Raw genomic sequence first — 20,044 nt, 5'->3', positions numbered from 1 at the left:
GAGACTACCACTATCCAGAATTTGATGTGTATCCTTCCAGTTCGTTTCCCTATTTTTAGTACATGTTCACGTGTCCATGAACAATACAAGTATTGCTTCGTATTTTTTCAATGTATCTTTTCACGGCATAGTATACTACTTGCTTTTTATATTCAACATAGTGTTTTGTCATGTTGATATATACAGATATATGCAGATCTATATAGATCTAGGTCATTTAACTCCTGTGTTGTAATTTATGGCAAACATACTCTAAATTTATTCTTTCCTCAGTCAGTGAACATTTCAACGTTGCAATAAATACAATGACTAGAACAATATCTAACATATAGTAGGTCCTCAAAAAATATTTAATAATTGGAGGCAAGCCTTTAATTCAAGCAAAAGTGGCATAAAATATCTCAGGCAGACTATTTTTTGCTTCAATTCTCCAGTTATTTGCCGTTAAAGTCCACCCTATCTGCATGCGTGGCAGGAGTCAATTCTCTGAAATTTCCTAACGGCTTTTTACCCAATCCACTGAAAAAGGCTCCGCTGCAGTGTACGTACGGGGGCAGGGGTGGGCAGATAGAGTGGGTTGAGAATGGACACAAAGAAATCTCAATGTCAAAATATAAGACAGTGAAGATTTGTCTGGTCTGGAGCAGAGGAGAGTGGCAGCAGCAAGTGTTATAAATTTCGGAGACGTCTGAGAGTTTACAATGCAGGGCAAGTCCGGTCCTACCACATTCAGATAACAAGATAGCGGAATACAGAAGTCTTTCTCCTGGCGCGCGTTCTGAAAGATGTAACCATCAAACGCCAGACGGTTACCATGGGAACCAGCGGGGTAGGGGGACGGAGTCGGCCAGAATTCTTGACGCGCTTAGAATGTTTCTTCTTCCGGTCCTCCGCTCTTCGCAACCACCGCCCTCTCCTTGGTCCCCCGCCCATTCTGTGGGCTTTCATCATCCTCTTCCCTTCTTGATTCTCCTTCTCCGTTCTAGGTCGCCATCTTGGACCATGCGTCAAGATGGCGCCCCCTGGTCTCAGCGGCAGAGCCCAGGCGCGCCAGCAGGGCTGCGCGCGCACGTGCTCGGGCGCGGGAGGGTGGGGCAGTGACGTCAAGACGTTGCCCCGCCCCTGGTAGTCGCTCCGCCCCTGGCCCCACTCCGCCTTCCTCCCACCGGGCCAACCCGGAAGTGGAGGAGGAGGCGCGGCGGCGGCGGCCAAGCGGGCAGCAGCTGGTGGAGCTGTGCCTCGGAGCGTGTCTGGGGGTGGGGGAGGGGGGCGGGGCTGAGCTCCTGGGCAGCCTGGCCTGGACGGGGCGGGGGAGGCCATGGCCTCGGCAGAGTTGCAGGGGAAGTACCAGAAGCTGGCTCAGGAGTACTCGAAGGTACCCATCGTGGGCGGGGAGTCGGGGGTCCCCGGCCCTACGGCCTCGGGTTGCCTTGGCAGCGACTTGTCGCGACGGACGGGGGACGGCGGAGGGGGCACGCGAGCGCGCCCCTCCTCTGTCCTCCGCGTCTTCTGTCCACCATTACCGTGCCTCCACCTGCGGCTCCCAGGACATGGGGCCGGGCGGTGTCTGGGTCCGTGTGCGTTTCTGCGGGAAGCAGCTGGAGTTTGAGTCTTCTGCCTGAACCAGCAGGCTTGGGACTGGGATGTCAGAAATCCTGGCTGGTGCCTCTGGTGCTTGTGGGGAGGGGAAGGGAAAGGTGAGGACCACTCCTCCGCTGCTGCTTCCTCAGTTTTTCCAGCTCAGTGACGGGAAAGATCAAGCTTGCTCCCTTCCCGCGGGGGTAATATGAGGGTGAAGAGATATGCCTGCCCGCAGTCAATTCGGAAGGATAAATAGCGTCATGCGTGTAAACTGCTTCACCGGGGATGGGTGGTTACGAATGTATTCAGTGCTTCGGCAAGATGTTGTCTGGAAATGTTTTTGAAAGCTTGAGTGCTAGGGCTGTGTCCTTTTCTGTCTCTTTTCCCTCGGTCACCTGGAGTGGGGCAGAACACCCAGCAGGTGCTCAGGACATGTTGAATTCAGCAAAATGGGGACCTGCTCCTTTGTCGTGTTTATGGCATCAGTCTTTTAAATGATGGAACTCTTTTCTTGGAAAAGGGCGGTGCTGCTGCTGGGTAGGGTGGTTCTGCCTGAAGAATATTCTAATGAAGTTATAAAAGCGGAATTTTACATCTTTGGAAATCCATTCAACAGTCATCAAGCTTAGTTTTCAATGATCTTGGCATTCAAGGGGGCAACGGGAAGACTTGTTCCCTTTTTACAATTTAGAGAAACTGAGACTTTTTTCTTATGATTTCATTGTTAAATTCAGCAAGGTGAAATGAAATATCTTTGAAAAATAAAACTTGTGCCTAAATATACACACTTAAGTCTTTTCACCATCAAATGGGAGCGTTTTGAGATACTACACTTTCCAGTGGTGCTACCATTGGCAAACTTGCATTTCCATTTGAAATTACCTTAAGAGACTGTGGCACACTGTCAGTGATGGCAAGTTTTCATCTTCTGAAGGAATGTTTTCTTCTTTGAAAGGGCCAAAAGTTGTTTGGAACAAATCCATATGATAAAGTGAGGTGGGTAGAGGATGGCACTACTCAAACTTGGCTCTACTGTTTTTGGGTGAAAATGTTTCATGAGTGTAAGGTAAGAAGACTGATTTTCTTCTCCGGAGAGTAAACAAGCTCAGAAGGCAATTCCAGATGGCAAAGGAGAGTTCCAACAATGTTTTGAGTAGTGACTGCATTGCTGAATTAATTGTATAGCTTCCCAAAAGTAATAAAAACTTTGAAAGATTTTATTCTTTGTATATGTAAGCTCTTTTGTTCAACAGATACTTATTATGTGCCCCCTGTGAATAGTCTGCCAGGGTCTGTTGAGTGAGGCAGAGTTCCAGCTGAAGGAGAAGGCTTTAATAGAATGTTCGAACACTGTACATAATTATGATACAGTATGACAAGTGTTAATTGAGTAGGAGCACAGAAGAGAGGGAGAGTAAGGGTAGAAGTTACTCAGATTGGGGAGTAGGGAAGAGGGAGGGAGGGCTGGTAGCACTCCAGGCAAAGGGAACAGGCTATGTTTGCTGACAGGAAAGCATGGTAAGATACATGGCAGAGAGCGGTGAAATAGGGTTGGAGAGGTAATTTGGACTGGATCATGAAGACTTGGGGTTGTCAAATAGCAAGTTTGAACTTGATCTTTTGAGTAATGGAGACATGTCAAAAGTTTTTAAACAGGAGAAGTACATTGCTTTTAGGAAGGAAACTGGTAAGTGTGTGGGAGGATGGATTGAAATAGGGGAAGATTGGTGAAGAGAAGACCAGACTGTAGGCTCTTAGAATAGGGGAGAGTAATGTAGGATTAAATAAAGTTAGTGACTGTTGAGATGGAGAGGGCGGCCTAGATTTAGGAATTATGGTTAAAAAATACGTCTCAGCTTACCTCTTTTTTGAGCGCCTACTTTGTACGTAGCACTTAACTCATGAAGGATATAAAGAGTGTCTGAGGCACTCATCCTTGTGTCTCATTCATTCTGCGGGACTTGATGAGCAAGGGAAGACTGGGAGTTGACCCTGAAGTTCTGAGGTGAGGGGACATGACTGCCGCTGACAGAGGATGGCGGGCAAGAAGGTGAGGCAGTTTGGAGTGAAGGAGTGTATTAAAGGTGAGATGCAATAATAGACTTTTAGGGTTGGAAGGCACGTTCAAGTTATCTTATTCACAGAGGAGCTTGAGGTGATGTTGAGGTAATTGCTGAACATTTCTAGCAGACACGGTCTGGCTAAAAGTCAGGACAAAGGTCAGAGCTTTTGGAATAATTCCCGTAAAGACAGTAGTTGAACTGTGAGAGTTAATCAGGGTAGAACACTTTAGGTGGACTCTTTGGGGAACACCTGTGGGAAGGGTGTGGCAGGAGGAGGAGGAGACGCTGAGGAGACTGCAGGAGGTTTGCCAGACTTAAGGTTATCTCCCCTGTTGGGCTAGACCATTTTTCATCCTTTTAATTGCAATGTGATGGAAATTTCAGAACACAAGAGAACAGAAATTGGTCAAAAGATTTCATGTGCTTTTTATTCCCTGTCAATTCTAGTGCCAAGCGATTTATAGATAAGATCTATGCTACCTTCAGCCCTGTGCCTATGGAAGAGGTATTCTATCTTTTTATTACCTTCCTTGGTGCAGAAGTTGTGGGCTGATGTTGAAATCCAGATACATCTTTCTTTCTCCTTGTTTAGGATACAATGAAGAAAAATTTCCTCTTAATCTGTAGAAGGAGGCCTACATATCAAGAGAGCAGCAAGTATAACCCCTAAACCAAGGACATTTGTAGACTCTTCTCATTCTTATTTACTGCAGATCTCAGCCTGTGTTCCCGGAAGGAGACTGTTTCTTGCTAAGAACTGCAGTCATAATCTTCTTTCCTCCTGAGAAGGAGAAAAATGGTCTGAGGAGCTCCCATTAAAGAGACTTGAGAGTTGAGTTAGATAACAGATGAACCATGGAGGCCAAAGCAGATGAGAATTTTTGAAGCAGACAGGTTGCTAAAATATCAAGTGTTATGGAAAAGTCAGTAAAATTGGAGATTAAGACTGCTGGTTTGGGCAATTTGGAGATCATTGGAGGCTTTTAAGATTTCGGGTTTAATAGAGTTTGGGGGAGGAGAAAGGTGTGTAGAGGCTGGTTTTCAGAGGTTTATGAAGTTAATAGGTAATAGATGCAAGCTACCTCTTTGAGATGTGAGGGAAAGCTAATCAAGGCCTCATTTACTACACTATAGATTAAGAATCAAAGACCATTTCTTACTTGGTGTTTCATCCGTGGCCTGCCCTGCATGTGATACTGTGGTATCTCATTATGGAGAAGAGACGTGAAGAGCGCTCAGTCCTGGCTCATTTGATTTCAGCTGCTTTCTTTGCTGGAGCTCTTGCACTCTTCTTTGGCACCATGTTATGTGTATAAGCAAGTTTCAAGTTATAACTGTCTTTCCAATGTTTGTGTTACTGTAGGTCAGTGGTTCTTAAAGTGTGGCCCCTGGGGGGCCAGCCCCGTGGCTTAGCGGTTGAGTGAGTGCACTCTGCTACTGGTGGCCCTGGTTCGGATCCCGGGTGCGCACCGACGCACCGCTTCTCCGGCCGTGCTGAGGCCGCGTCCCACATGTAGCAACTAGAAGGATGTGCAACTATGGCATACAACTATCTACTGGGGCTTTGGGGAGACAAAGGGCAAAAAAAACCAAGGAGGATTGGCAATAGATGTTAGCTCAGGGCCGGTCTTCCTCAGCAAAAAAAAAAAAAAAAAAAGAGGATTGGCATGGATGTTAGCTCAGGGCTGACCTTCCTCACCAAAAAAAAAAAAAAAAAAGTGTGGCCTGCGGATCAGCATCATCAGCATCTGGGAACGAGTTAGAAATACAGATTTTTGAGTCTACCCCGGACTTACTGAATCTGATACTGGTGGTCAGACCCAGCAATCTGTGTTGTAACAAATGTCTCCAGTGATTTGGATGCACACCAGAGTTTAAGAACCATTGCTCAAGGAATGGTATTGGTATGGTAGTTTTTGCTCAGATAAGGATAATCTTTTTAAAACTTATCAAGGCAGTAGAAACCAGTGGGAAAGCCAAAATCCATTATTTCTCTAACAGCTTACTTTGCAGTTGATGCTTCTTTTAGTCACAAAGGAGATTGCCTTTGGGAACTTTCAGACTTACACTCTTGGTATAGAGCTATTCATATCAGGAAAGGGTCAGTTTTGATTCTGTGTGTTTGCTTTCCAGGTAGCAGGGCCAGGTGGAACCTGATTAATCACCCCCTCCTATAAGAGAAACAGACTCTGGAGAGAGGTTGGATTAAAATCGAGTATCAGGTTTTTTTTACCCTGATGTGTAGGGTTGACTACTAAAGTTGGATTGGAAAACGGCTTTGTGTTCAGTGCTATCCAATAGAACTTTCCATGAGAATGAAAATATGCTATATCTGTACTGTCGAGTAGGTAACCACTAGCCATGTGGGGATTTTGAGCACTTGAAATGTGGCTAGCGCAACTGAGGAACTAAATTTCATATTTTATTTAATTTTAAATAATTTAAATAGACACATGTGGCTGTTGGCTACTCTGTTGAACAGTGCTGGCTTAGCCCCTAGATCAGTGCATCACAAAAGTAAATATTTATGTGATTCACCTGAGGACCTTGTTAAACTGCGGATTCTGGTTCAGTGGGTCTGAGGTGGGGCCTCAGATTCTGCTCCCAGGTGATGCTGTTGCAGCTGTCAGCCGACCACACTGCCTAGCAAAGCCTTGGAAAGACAAGCGGTGTCCTACTCTTCCTCTATAATTCAACTGACCTACCCATCCAGTCAGTGATGAGGCAGCTAGACTGCAAGAGTTGGGGGTGGGGTTTTGTCCTAATGAGTTTCCCCACAGCAGAGCAGGAGCAGGAGAAGGGGTTCCGTTTGAGGGCGGGTCTGAGAGGAGAAGGTTTTTGTCCCTGCTTCAGTGACAAAATAACCCCACATAGTACCAGACAGCCTACAGACACTTCATCCCTTTCCAGGGTGAGGAACAAGTAAGTAGGTGGAGAGAAAGACTAAGTGGTATTCCCAGCGCTTTAGAATACTTAAAATGTTGGAACTGGAAGGAGTTTTAGGGACCATCCAGGCCGGGGATACTGAAGCCGGGATCTGCAGATGACTTCAGTGTTCTGAAGCTTTGGTCAGGGTTTTGGTGAGGCTTAGGGATAGGCTTCGGGTTGTCTATTGCACATATTACTTTGTAATGAAGGAAAGCTATGTGTTTAAAGATTTGTTTTACAGGGTTGTAAAACATGTATAAATGTCAAAATGTCCATTGCGTGAAAACAGCTATGAAACTTCTGACACAGAAGATTGTTGAGGATTAGATGAGAAAATGAATGTGGGTGACTCATCTCTCTTTCCCCACAAACCTTTCTAACAGCTTGTGATGGAAGGTAGTAAATCCCTGATCTTGGGCCAAATAGTCTATCACAGTTTGTCAGAGTGGTGTGAGAGAGAGGATAGTCGGCTCACCTCCACTCTCTGCGCCTAGGGAAACAGCTTTGTGATAGGCCTGAGCGAGACTGGGCTGTGCCAGAACCAGGGTTACATAGAACAGGGTCTGCACACTGGTCGTAGAGAGTTAGGCTCAGGGCTTTTGAGGATTCTTGGTGCCCAATAGGACCATGAGGTTCAAATCATTTGGAGAAGGGTCTTAGAGAGGTACTATTAAAGTGATGACAGTCTCTTGTATAGTTGTATGATGCATTATATTTAAACACCTTTTACATGCAGTATTTAATTTGATTAATTAACTACAAATTTATTAAGTGCTTTCTCTATCCATAGCATTGATCTTTCATTGTAGGCAGGAGCTACAAGGAAGCATACTGTAGTCTCTACCTTGAAGGACAGTTTAGTTAGCAGGTGGGAGATGCGTACAGAAATCGTAAATTAATCATAAATCATATGTAAATTAGTAAATGTAAAATTCACTACTTTAAAAAGTATAACTAAAACTGGATGGTTTAATAAGATGTCTTTGTTACTGTCAAGTGCCAGAGGAACTGAGGGGCAAGCTCACTATGGACCATAGGGAATGGTTAGGAAAAATTTATAGGGGGAACAGAGATAGGAAGTAGGCTTCTAGAAGAATAACTGGGATTTGGGTGGTCAAAGTGAGGATGGGCTGTGCTTTGAAAGTAAAGGTAAAACTAAACAGAAGATTCCAAGACAATGAAAAATGAGGTTTAAAAGGACTAAGAGGGCTTCATAGTTGAGATTCAGAGGTACTGTTCCTCTACTGAATGGAACAGAAGAGCTTGGTGCCCAGCTGCTGGAAATAGGCTATACTGCTTTCTGGAGAGTTTTTCTGTCCTCATGGAGACTTCAGGGCAATGGTTTCTGTTACGTCCATGTGCATCGGATTCTCCATACTTGTCTCCTAGGGGCATTAGTGACCATCTGGTGACCTTGTAGCTATTTCTAAAACAGAAACACGGTGCATTTGCCTCCTCTCTGTGGTGAGTGCTGGTGAGGAGAAAGATAGATTCTAAAAGACCAGACTGATCACAGCAGTGTCAGCATTTGACAAGCTGTTGGTTTAGTAACACAGAAGTGTGGCAATAAAGATGCTGAAATGCAGGAAAATGCCAAATGCCACAAAGTGTAGTTAACACGACAGTGGAGTATGCTGAGCTTGTCATTGTCATCCTTTTCTACCTACTAAATAACAGAAAGGTATTTTAGATAAATATTTCTAAGAGAGCTGCATTTTTTGTTAAGCAGTTTTATTGAAACCATGTTTGAATTATCAGTTTAGCAAACAGTATTTTCCAGAGGAAAATCTAAATCAGTTTTCATTATAATCAAATTCCAAACAGTAGTAATTTGAAAATTTTGTTTTGCTTTCTGCCGAAGTAGGCTGTTCAGTTTGCTTTAAGTAGCTTTTAAGTGTGTCTTAGAAATGAAAGGTGAGGTTGTTTTTTTTTTAAATCGCTGTGGTTCTGGTTCTACAGAAAATTATCAGTTCAGCAGATTTCAAGCTTCATCCGCATTGAAGCAGTCCTTAGGAGCTTCTAAATCCCACACAAAGAAGACATGTGAGAGATCATAGATCAAAGTTAGGACGGGGGCATGAGATGAAACCCAAAGACTAAAGTAGTATTGCTATCTTTTGGCTATATGGGTTTGAAAGTATTTATTGAATTCTGTTTCTTGGGTAGCGCCTTATCCAAGAGTAAGTTGCTAATGCTTGAAAAGCAAAATACTACATGATGGAAGTCAACATTAAAGTGGTATTTCTCTCTTCTGAACTTCTAGAGCAGAAATCCCCAAACTTTTCTTTAACAAGCCTAATAGTAAATGTTTTAGGCGTGGGGCCATACTGTTTCTGTTGGCAGCTACTCATCTCTGTCATTGGAGCTCAGAAGCAACCATAGACAATACTTAAATAATAAATGTGACTGTGGTCAGTAAAACGTTAGTGAAAAAGTAGATAGCAGGCCAGTTTGGCCCACCAGCCTTAGTTTGCCCGCCCTTGTTCTAGAGAATTTAATGTCTGTACTACTTTTTATTTATTTATTTATTTTTGGTGAGGGAGATTGGCTCTGAGCTAACATCTGTTGCCAATCTTCCTCTTTTTGCTTGAGGGAGATTTTCCCTGAGCTAACATCTGTGCCAGTCTTCCTCTATTTTGTTTATGGGATGCCGCCACAGTGTGGCTTGATGAGTGGTGTGTAGGTCCACTCTCGGGATCTGAACCTGTGAACCCTGGGCCACTGAAGCAGAGTGCGCAAACTTAACCACTAAACCATTGGACCGGCCCCTGCTTTTTTTTTTAATAGCAGGAAATACCAGTATTGCTAGTTATCTTTTATCTTCCCTTTTAAATTATAAGTTCTTTGAAAACAGGGACCACTTCTTTTACTTCTTTCTCTCCCCCGTATCATTTAGCACAATGCCTTACACTAGGCAAACTATAATAAATATATCTGTTGTCCCTTTGATTCTATTCTAGTAATAAGAGTTCTGTTTCCATTTGTGGAGCAATTTATGGTTTAGAAAGTGCTTTGACGTAGGTTTCTTATCTGATTCTCACAGCAACCTCAGAAGAAGGAAGATAGGGTAGATGTATTAACCCGTTTTATAGAACATACAACTCAGACACAGAAAGGTCAAGTGAATTTCTGAAGTTTATGTTGTCTAGCAAATGACAGAGCAAGATTTGAGTCTTCTTTGTGTTGTGGTAGTGAACTGTGATCTTTAACTTTCTAAAAATAGAAGAAGCTCATCATTTTAGTCTGTCTTTTGCTCAAACTGTTGAATAGCCTGCAGTATTCCTGCTTTTCTTCTTAGAATCTTAGCTAAATTTTTATTGAGTTCAAATACTCACTTTAAAATTTAGTATTCAAATATTCCGACTCGTGGCACCAAAGAGTTGTTTCTGTTCTCAGGAGACAGATCTGAGCTATGCAGAATTAGAAATAGATATGTTTTTAAAGCTCATAGATATATAGTCATTCCATTCATTCAATTTCTCAGAGAAGAACCTGATCTTTCATGCTCTCTGTACTTAGCCCTCAGAATGTTAGTCTGTTAACCTTTTTTTTCGGTTACCTTGGACTTATATATTTATACTTAGAAGCTGTGTGTTCTCCTTGTGGAGAACTTTCCTCTTACTACAGAAGTAGATTTCACCTTTTAAAACTCTGCCACTGGTTGTTATACAGATGTATACATAAGTAAAAATTCATCAAGCTGTATGCTTTTTATTTGTATACTTTATTTAAAATAAAGTTATACCTCAATTTAAAAAAGTTAACTATGGAAGAAAAAGCCCAAGTCCTACCTCTTTAAAGGCTTCCCCCACCTCTCCAGTGCACTGCTTTTCTCATTTATAGGTAGCTTTATAAAATAGTAGCCAATATTGTCTAATGCCATCACGATTCTGAAATCAAAACTGCTGGGGCCTGGGGGGCCGGCCCGGTGGCTTAGCGGTTAAGTGCTCACGCTCCGCTACTGGCGGCCCGGGTTCGGATCCTGGGCGCGCACCGACGCACCGCTTCTCCGGCCATGCTGAGGCCGAGTCCCACATACAGCAACTAGAAGGATGTGCAACTATGACGTACAACTATCTACTAGGGCTTTGGGGAAAAAAAAAAAAAAAGAGGATTGGCAATAGATGTTCACTCAGAGCTGGTCTTCCTCAGCAAAAAGAGGAGGATTAGCATGGATGTTAGCTCAGGGCTAATCTTCCTCATACCCACACAAAAAAACTGCTGGGATCTGAATCTCAGCATTGCCACTTACCTTCTCTGTACCACAGTTTGCTCATCTGTAAAATGGTGATAATTATAGTACCTACTTCACAGGGTTGTGAGGATTAGATGAGATAATACATGAAAAGCACTTAGGACAGTGCCTGGTATGTAATGAGCACTCAGATGTTAGCTGCTATTATTATTAATTTCTTTTTTTTTTAATTTTTTTTATTTATTTTTTCCCCCAAAGCCCCAGTAGATAGTTGTATGTCATAGTTGCACAGCCTTCTAGTTGCTGTATGTGGGACGCGGCCTCAGCATGGCCGGAGAAGCGGTGCGTCCGTGCATGCCCGGGATCCGAAGCTGGGCCGCCAGCAGCGGAGCGCGTGCACTTAATTCGCTAGGCCACGGGCTGGCCCTTATTGTTAATTTCTGAATTGAGCCTGCTGCTTAGTTGCTCTTGTACATTGCCTCAGCTGATCCCTGATAACAAGTCTACCACTCCCAAGGCCGTTGTTGCTGATGATATTTGCATAACTAATATTAGGCACAGTGTCCCGCTGGATATGTTGATGCCCTACACTTTGATTTTCTGTACAATTCTTATTCCATAATTAGTCCAATTGTATGTATTTTACAAATGGATGGTGTGTCAGAGTTTCAAGGAATATGGCATATTCAGTTTATTTATTAGTTTTTATGTAAGGAGGTGACTTGGTTTCATAGAAAGAACCATGTACTGGAAGTCAGGAGATGTAGATTTTAGTCTCAGTTTTGCTGCTGATTAGTTTCATGTCATAGGGCAGCTCAGCCACTGTGTCCTTCTCTGTAAAATGGCAGAATGATGATATCTACAATCCTTTTTGGGGCTAATATTTTTATTCTCATATATATGTGAGAAGATATTTACTCAGTGTAATGATTCCTGTAAAGTAATGGTGATTTCCTTGCTATAAGTGATTGTTTTATATAAAAAATTAATTATTGCATCCTCTGTTTTCAGCTTCGGGCTCAGAATCAGGTCCTGAAAAAAGGTGTTGTGGATGAACAAGCAAATTCTGCTGCTTTAAAGGTATGCAACAGGGCCAGCCCCGTGGCTTAGCGGTTAAGTGCGTGTGCTCCGCTGCTTGCGGCCCAGGTTCGGATCCCGGGCGAGCACCGACGCACCACTTCTCCTGCCATGCTGAGGCCGCGTCCCACGTACAGCAACTAGAAGGATGTGCAGCTATGACATAGAACTATCTACTGGGGCTTTGCGGGGAAAAATAAATAAATAAATAAAATCTTTAAAAAAAAAAAAATAGGTATGCAACAGTCTCTTTGTATTGTGAGGGTTAAGTTAGTGTTTGGTGATGTTCCACGTGGGGAATTCAGCTGGTTTTCTAGGTTAAAGTGCCAGCTCTGACACCAATTCACAAGGGATAGGGGAAAGTAATATAGTTTTTTATGTTTAACTCTCCTACTTGCTTAGGTATGAATGTGATGTGTTTTGATTTCCTTGCTAAAAATTACAAAAAAGTATTATTCGACTTTAATGCATTCTCTTATACCTCAAGGCCTTTGTTTAGCTAAATTCATCTGGATTCATGGGGCTTCTTAGCTGTCTTTATCACTAGACAGCACTCTGAGGGGGGCTCTGTCATGTTCGTATTTATATCCCTAGCATTCAGCAGATGGTTGTCCCCTAATAAATGGATTTGAAAGTGTGAATCATTTAGTCCATTAATCTTGCTTTGGGGTTGACTATTTAATGGTAATAACTTGTGTTAATCAGGATACTCTGAGTGATACATTTTACCATCAGCACCTTTGTTGACTCAGGGGAGAAATATGATAGGAGATGAAGGAATTTGTTTCTACATCATTCTAGTAGGTGTGTAATAAATATTGCTTAATGATATTTTTAATTGGATAAATTCCTTCTAGGATATGGATTCCTTCTTGGCCAAGTGTCAGTTAAATGTACTGCCTTGCTCATTCTTTCACTCTCTCCCTTATTCCCTGTTTAGATAAAATAGATTAGGATTCACTTTACTATTATCTCTTTTTGGAGAAGCCCCGAACCAGTAACATATACTAGGTGGTTCTACTCGGGTAACCAAGATCCAGAAATATGTCCTTTTACTTAGCCAGTGTTGGACCCAACACTAGAGAACTCTGTCTCTTGAGAGCGCCCCTCCTTCTGGTGCTGTTCTCACAGACTCAGGGCTGAGATCATTCAGAACACCTTAACTCATACTTCCTAAGCTCTCTGCACCCAAGCCAAGATTATTAAAAAGATGCTTTATAGTCAAAATTTGTTAGTCAAGTTATTATTTTGCCTGAATCATTGAAGAAATGATCATTCTGTCTCTTAATGATGTTTAAAATCTATTACTGGGGAAAGTATTTGCTAGCTTGTTTTAGTAGCCGGCTCTGGTGTTTGAACACCCTCCTGTTGTTGGTTGTATTTGATTAACTCTGTGATGTTGGCAACAGTGGTGATGGTGACAGCGGGTTCCATTTATTGAGCACTCACCGTGTGTCAGGCATTGTGCTAAGTACATTACATCTGTAGGGGAGGAAAACTTTTCCCTTCTCTCTTCTAGGTTCTTTGGCTTGTCTAATTATTGAATTGACATATATCTTATGTCAGGTTAACAGGAGAAAAAAAAATTCATACGTATGGGAACCCCAAAGATATGAGGCTGCAAGAAGTGACGAAAGCTGGCAGCTTTTATGCCTTTTAGACAAAGAAACAATAAATTTGCAAAGAATTGGCAAGAAAAGGGGTTTGGGCTTGGGGTAGTAAATTAGTGAAGAAGTGACAAGGTTTGTTTATACAGCCTTCTCGGCCTTGAATTCCCTGTCTCTGGTGACAAAGATGCCTTCTATCCTCCAGGTGCAGGGAGAGTACCCTTCACATGGGAAATTTATTTCCTGCTTTCAGGGGGACAAAGGAGGGTCAGAGTGCCCTTCTTGTACTGGCTGTTTCTTAAATAACTTTAATTCAAAATAATCAGTATGCCATAATGGCATATTGTGGGCTGGCGTATTCTGCTACCCCTCACATCCATTATCTCCTTTAGTTTTCAGAACAACTCTATGAGGGCGGATAACGTTATCATCATCCCCATTGCAGAAACTGGGGTTTATAGAGAGGTTGGGATAGATGTCTTGTGAAATTAATGATTGTTTAATGGAGACAGAACATTAATCAGCTAGTGATTAACTAATTATAAGGATATAAAGAGATTACTTTTTGTTTTACTGTTTATTGTACTGGTTATTATAATTACAGTAAGATGACAATTTGCTGGTTTGCTCGATGGGAATGTGAGCATGTCCTCTGTTATGGTAGGCTTTTGATTATATTGGGTTTGCCTCTTCAGTGAGTTGTTAAATACAGTATATATTCATTGATTTGAATTTCTTTTAATTTTAAATATATGATAATTTGGACATGGGCTGGGCCTAAGTTTACCTTTGAAGTTCAAGTAAAAATTAAGGGCTTACCAAACAAACGACAGAAAAGAAAAATGTTTTTCTGCTTAATGGAGGCATATTATTCTATCCCTGCAGCCCTCCTCTCAGCGTGAAGATAAAGTCAGTAGATTGCAGACACTAGCCTGTGGTTTTCAGGTTGCTGTTTCAATATACTTAAATTACCTATCATTAAAACTTGACCTCCTAGCTTTACAGTGGTTTTTCAGTGAATAATGAAAATACAGTAATAAAAGTACAGTTCTTTAAATACACACTAGTTTATGGCCATCTGTATTTGATTACCAGTGAATACAAATTCGTCAGAACATCGTAAGATATATTTAGAATAATATATTTTTTAAACAGAATAAAACTATTTCTTTAGTTTTCCATTTTCTTACCCCATAATGGTGTAAACAGTACAGAATGGTCAGCAGAAGGTGTGTTGTTTAGAGTTTAGATTTTGTTTCTATTTTTGCTTAACTATAAAGTGAATTGATGTAGAACAGCATCTGACAAGAAAATATTCTTGTGTTAGGATGATATTGATTTTTATCTTTAACAAATCAGAATAGTTTAAAGTAAAATGTGTTGAAAAGACTTCATTTTGACTGACTTAAATTCAGGGAAGATTTATAGAAAAAGACAAATACAAATATATTTGTTCCCATTCTTGCTCACAGAAGGGCCTCATCAGTGAGTCTGAGATTCTCTTTAAAAATTCAAGTTTATAAATTTGTGGTTTTAGGCTTTGTGTCTGTTCACTGTCAGACATATATAACAGCATTGTTTAACAACATATAGTTGCGGATATTTTACTTTAAGTTAATGACTATCTGTTACTTCAATATATATGTTCTTTTTATTTTATGTTTAAATTTACTTACTTGGCCAAAAAATGATTTTGTTACAAAACAGAGGTAAAAACATAAGAACTGGAATAATAAACATACAACTTGAGTTTCCTAAAGCCAGAGGTTTTGATTATATTTTGATGAAACGAAAAATTTTTTTTCATTATTTTTAAACCTTAAGGCTAAATTATAAGGAGTGGTCTGTTTTCACTTTGATGTAGGAACAAATGAAAATGAAGGATCAGTCACTGAGGAAACTACAGCAGGAAATGGACAGTTTAACTTTTCGAAATCTGCAGCTTGCCAAGAGGGTAGAACTGCTTCAAGATGAGCTGGCGCTCAGTGAACCCCGAGGCAAGAAAAACAAGGTAGGTCAAGGAAAAGCACGTTAGTGTGGCCTTGTCATTAGGTACAGACATCTGCAGGCCATCATGGTTTTAACAGAAGACCCCACCTCCAAATTCTCTCATGTTCCATTATTACACCTGGAAATTGGGTCAAGAAAGCAGACATTTACTATTAATATATATGAAGTATTAGAGGCATTTTCATATGAAAGGGAGTTTTATAGAATTTATTAGGAGCAAACGTGTACATAGTTGATTTAGTGACTGAGAAAAGTGAATGGAATATCTCACATTGGTCAAAATTATTAATATCTGTTAGTTATACCAAGTTGCCGGTAACCCGAGGTAGGGAAAATAAAATGAGAAGCACTGTCAAAGTGGAACTGCTCACGTGAGATAGCAGTTGGAATACTCATACCTTAGGCTTATAAGTTTGCTGCAGTTATATTTTCTTAGTGTTTATTCTTATGAGGCCAATTTGGTATTTTTGTCCTGAGATGTAAAAATAAATTTTTTTCCTTATGGTTTTATATAGTGAGGCAAGATTCTTACTGCTCTAAGATGGATGATCTGGTACTTTTGAATGTTCTATGATTAGGAAATTGAGTCTTTAAGTCTTGTGTATGTATATGGAACAGCACCCCACAAATGTGTGGATTGAGGCAGTAATAATAGAATGACAGGAGGGAGGAAGAAGGCCCACAGTAACTCTGAAGCAGCACTGTGTGGAGGGAAAAGCAGTGTGGAGGAAGGCTTTGGAGTTAAGCCCAGGCTTGAATTCTTTGTCTGCCATTTATCGTTCTATGACTGTAGGCAAATTTTTTAGCCTTGCAGCCTCAGTTTCTTCATCAATAAAGTGGGGATGATACTCTCAGGTTTGTTGTCAGAATTAAATGGGATCATGCAAAAGTGCCTAGGCTTGTATTTACCATATGTTGGGCAGTTGACATAATTATGTCTTAATACCTTTCCATATGCATTTCCCCTACACGGAAGAATTCTCTAGAGTAGTAATTTTCAAATAAGTGGGAAACAGAGAGGGCAAAACAGGTATGCATTAGAATCACTTGGGAAACTGTCAAAATACATGTGCTCTGGAAATTCTGAAAAACTCTTGGGGAACAAATAACCATGCTCCCCAGGTTAGTAAGGTCTTCTCCTGGGCTGCTTTAGCAGAGGTTGGAGTGTAACTCTTCTGAATTACTGTTAATTAAAGCTTTCCAGATTTGGAAGCACTAAGGACCCAGAATACGTCATTCAGCAGTGTTCCTTATGCACCTCTTATGTCCCAAACACGATGGATATTTAATGTTTTTTTAAAAATAGCTACTTCATTTTCGAAGGGCTTTTTAATCATTGGTTCACATTGGATCAGTAGATGACTTCATTTTCAGTGAAGAGTGAGGGTAACAAGCAAGCTAGAGAAGGGTAGTGACTGATGTCTGAACAGTTTCATTGTTAGACTGTCCGATAGTCTCAGTTCTGGTATTCCATGAAAACAAATGTTCATTATTGGCTCTTTTAAATAGTGCTATTCTATGTAGAAAAAGTTAATATTGATAAAAAAGCAAAAGTAAGGTATTTTTCATAATCTTTGAGCTTTTTCTTTCTGTTTATTTATAATAGCTTTGTTTTATACGTTATTTATTTTTTTAAATTAGAAATTATATGAACTTTTGTATAAATGTATCTTTGTGAATGCTGTTAAGTAATTTATTACAGTTTCTTAAAGAAATTTAACAACTCAGACTCATGAAATTGCTGAAACTGTCATTTCCCAAACTGGAAGATCAAATTGAAATATTTATTAGCATATTTATATTGCTAGCTTTCTGGGTTTGCTCTGTCTTCCAGCAGAACTACTCCTGAATTCATCTGCAAAGAACAGTGAGCCGTATCTGTTCTTTTTTTTCTTTTTTAAGCTTTCCTGCTCATTGCAATATTTGCAGTTGCACCTTGTGTCACTTAGGAAAAGTTAAATGATGGACTGTATACCCTCTGCAGGATTGTTGAGAATGGTGAACACGTAGAAGAGACAAGCTACTAAGGTGATAGAGAATCTGTGTACCTTAGGATGTTTCTCTAAAGGATGAAAGTGATGTGGACATAACTTATTCTTTCCATCAGAAAAGTGGAGAATCTTCTCAGTTGAGTCAAGAGCAGAAGAGCGTCTTTGATGAAGATCTGCAAAAGAAGATAGAAGAGAATGAACGGTTGCATATACAAGTGAGAAAATATTTCTTTTTTTCTATATGAATTAAAAAATGGCCTGGATGATCTGGAATGTGGAAAAACCAACGCAAGATAGAATGTTTTGTGTATGTGTGGGTGTTTTAATGTCTCCTATGGTTGTTAGGTATGTCAATGTCATTTATTTGTTTCTTAAATCTCATTCGTATCTTAAAATGAGCATATGCTTTGAAGTATGCATTTGTTTAGAGGGCAGCAGAATAACATAACTTAACAATACAGAAATATGCTGGGCACAATTCATTTTCTAAAGGAAATGGGTGGATGGATCATTTAGATGAGGGCTTATCAATAAGTAATGTTTGCTTTTTAATTTATTACTGTTTAGTTGGTTTTTATCTGTTCACCTGTTAGTCTGTAAGTTCTGTTAGGGTACAGACTATGTGGATTTGTATGCCCAGCCTTAGGACAGGGCCTCACTCGTGGCTGGCCCCCAAATGTTTATTGACTATTGAATAATCAATGTCTGCCTCCAAATATTTACCATATTGTAAGAGTCATAGTGTAGTGTACCCAACTATGGCTCCTGATTTTTTTTGTGAAATGTTGAGAATAGTGAAATGGTGGAAAATAAATATGCATTAATTCTCAGTGTTGAGAATGTTAAAAAAATGAATTTTTGACCTCAGTGCATTTTGTGTTGTTGTTGTTAGTGCCGTCGAGTCAATTCCAACTCCTAGCCACCCTGTGTACAGCAGAGCGGACCCCTGCCTGGTATTTGTGCGCCATCCTCTCACCTTCCTGCGCTGTATCAGACAATGCTCCGCTGCTATTCATAGGGTTTTCATGGCCTATTTTTTTGGAAGTGGGTGGCCAGGTCCTTCTTCCTAGTCTGTGTTAGTCTGAAAACTCTGCTGAAACCTGTCCACTGTGGATGACACTGCTGTTATTTGAAATACCGATGGCATAGCTTTCAGCATCACAGCAACACACAGCCACCATGACAGCCGACACACGGGTGGTGTGGTTCCCTGACCAGAAACGAACCTGGGCCGTGGCGGTGAGAGCGCTGAATCTTAACCACTAGACTACAAGGGCTGGCATTTGTATTAAGTATTCATAATTCATAATTAGTATTGGATTCTCGTTAAGGAAAAGAGCTTTACCTGTTTGAGGAATAACATCTATTTCAATTTTGATTATTTAATTGTGGAAGTTAGAGTAGTAGGAAAGTTATACCCTGGTCAGTTGAATTCTCTGTGTGCCAGAAATTGAAATAGAAATTCATGAGACTGAGAGGAAGGAGGTGTGGGCTTTGGAGTCGATCTCCTGTGGTCAAATCTCATTTCTATTATATTTTAGCTGTGAGACATTTGACAAGTTATGTAGCCCCTTTAAGCTTCGGTTTCCCCTTCTGTAAAGGAGGGATAACAATAGCACTACCTCTGACGTACTGTGAGGATTCAGTGAGATCAGGCCCATGTAGGTTTTGCATAGTGAGCATATGGAACCATATGGAAGTTGCTCAATGAATAGTCACCGCTGTTGTTTTTCTCTTCATTTGTATATATTAGGACATTGTGAGAAGAGGAAATGATCTTTTCTTTCAGTTTTTTGAAGCTGATGAGCAGCACAAGCATGTGGAAGCAGAGCTGAGGAGTCGGCTGGCCACTCTGGAGATGGAGGCATCCCAGCACCAAGCCGTGGTCGACGGCCTGACGCGGAAGTACATGGAAACCATCGAGAAACTGCAGAACGACAAGGCCAAACTAGAAGTAAGCCCCACTGTTGGTGAGAGCATGTTAGGAAATAGTCCAGACTTTTGTAAACCGTCCGAGCACTTGATAGTACACAGAGTTAGTCCTTCAAGGTGAGACTGTTGCCTGCAGTGTCTCCTGAGTGTGCTGTCATCTGTAGCCTGCGCCATCTGCTTTTCTTTTTCTTCTAAACTTCAGGTAAAATCTCAGACTCTAGAAAAGGAGGCCAAGGAATGTCGGCTTCGAACAGAAGAATGGTATGTGAAACGTGAGTTCCAAGGGGCCCTGAAGTAAGAATCAGAAGACCTGAGTTTTGGTTTAGCAGCTCCTCTGTCTTAATTTTCTCACATGTGAAATGAGATAGGAGTAGGTAATCTTCAGGGTCCTGTTATCTCTGGGGCCTTGTGCCTTCTTGGTAGAGCGGCTTGTGCATTAGTCCCCAGCCTGCACGTGTTTTGGGCTGTGGCAGATAGCGTCCTGGAGCTTTGTACTGAGGATAGGGTACTTGCTGTTTCAGACTACACTAAAGAGAGGGCCTTTTGATAGTCCCAGGCAGGAAAACTGACTAATCATCACTGTGCCAACCTTTTAATTATACGTTTTGATTAAAATGAGGTTATGTGATCTAATTTGGAGATAAATTAAAATATTACTTA

The 20,044-nt window shown here is 41.1% G+C and overlaps 1 protein-coding gene across 2 annotated transcripts in view; it reads left to right on the top strand.

Annotated features, from left to right (window-relative positions):
- The first annotated feature begins 1,298 nt into the window (after positions 1 to 1,298).
- Positions 1,299 to 20,044, top strand: part of PPP1R21 (protein phosphatase 1 regulatory subunit 21) — a 59,656-nt gene continuing 40,910 nt past the window's right edge. For both annotated transcript variants that reach the window (XM_058551279.1, XM_058551278.1), the window contains exons 1-6: positions 1,299 to 1,375; positions 11,779 to 11,847; positions 15,316 to 15,462; positions 17,569 to 17,667; positions 19,242 to 19,406; positions 19,587 to 19,645. In XM_058551279.1, coding sequence (XP_058407262.1) covers positions 1,319 to 1,375; positions 11,779 to 11,847; positions 15,316 to 15,462; positions 17,569 to 17,667; positions 19,242 to 19,406; positions 19,587 to 19,645 — 596 coding nt within the window. In that variant the 5' untranslated portion in view covers positions 1,299 to 1,318. The remainder of the gene's footprint in view (positions 1,376 to 11,778; positions 11,848 to 15,315; positions 15,463 to 17,568; positions 17,668 to 19,241; positions 19,407 to 19,586; positions 19,646 to 20,044) is intronic.

The sequence above is a fragment of the Diceros bicornis genome, chromosome 12, assembly GCF_020826845.1.
Source record: "Diceros bicornis minor isolate mBicDic1 chromosome 12, mDicBic1.mat.cur, whole genome shotgun sequence".
Classification (NCBI taxonomy): Eukaryota; Metazoa; Chordata; class Mammalia; order Perissodactyla; family Rhinocerotidae; genus Diceros; species Diceros bicornis.
The sequence above is the reverse complement of the archived record's forward strand: the minus strand, read 5'-3'. Positions and strand labels throughout refer to the sequence as shown.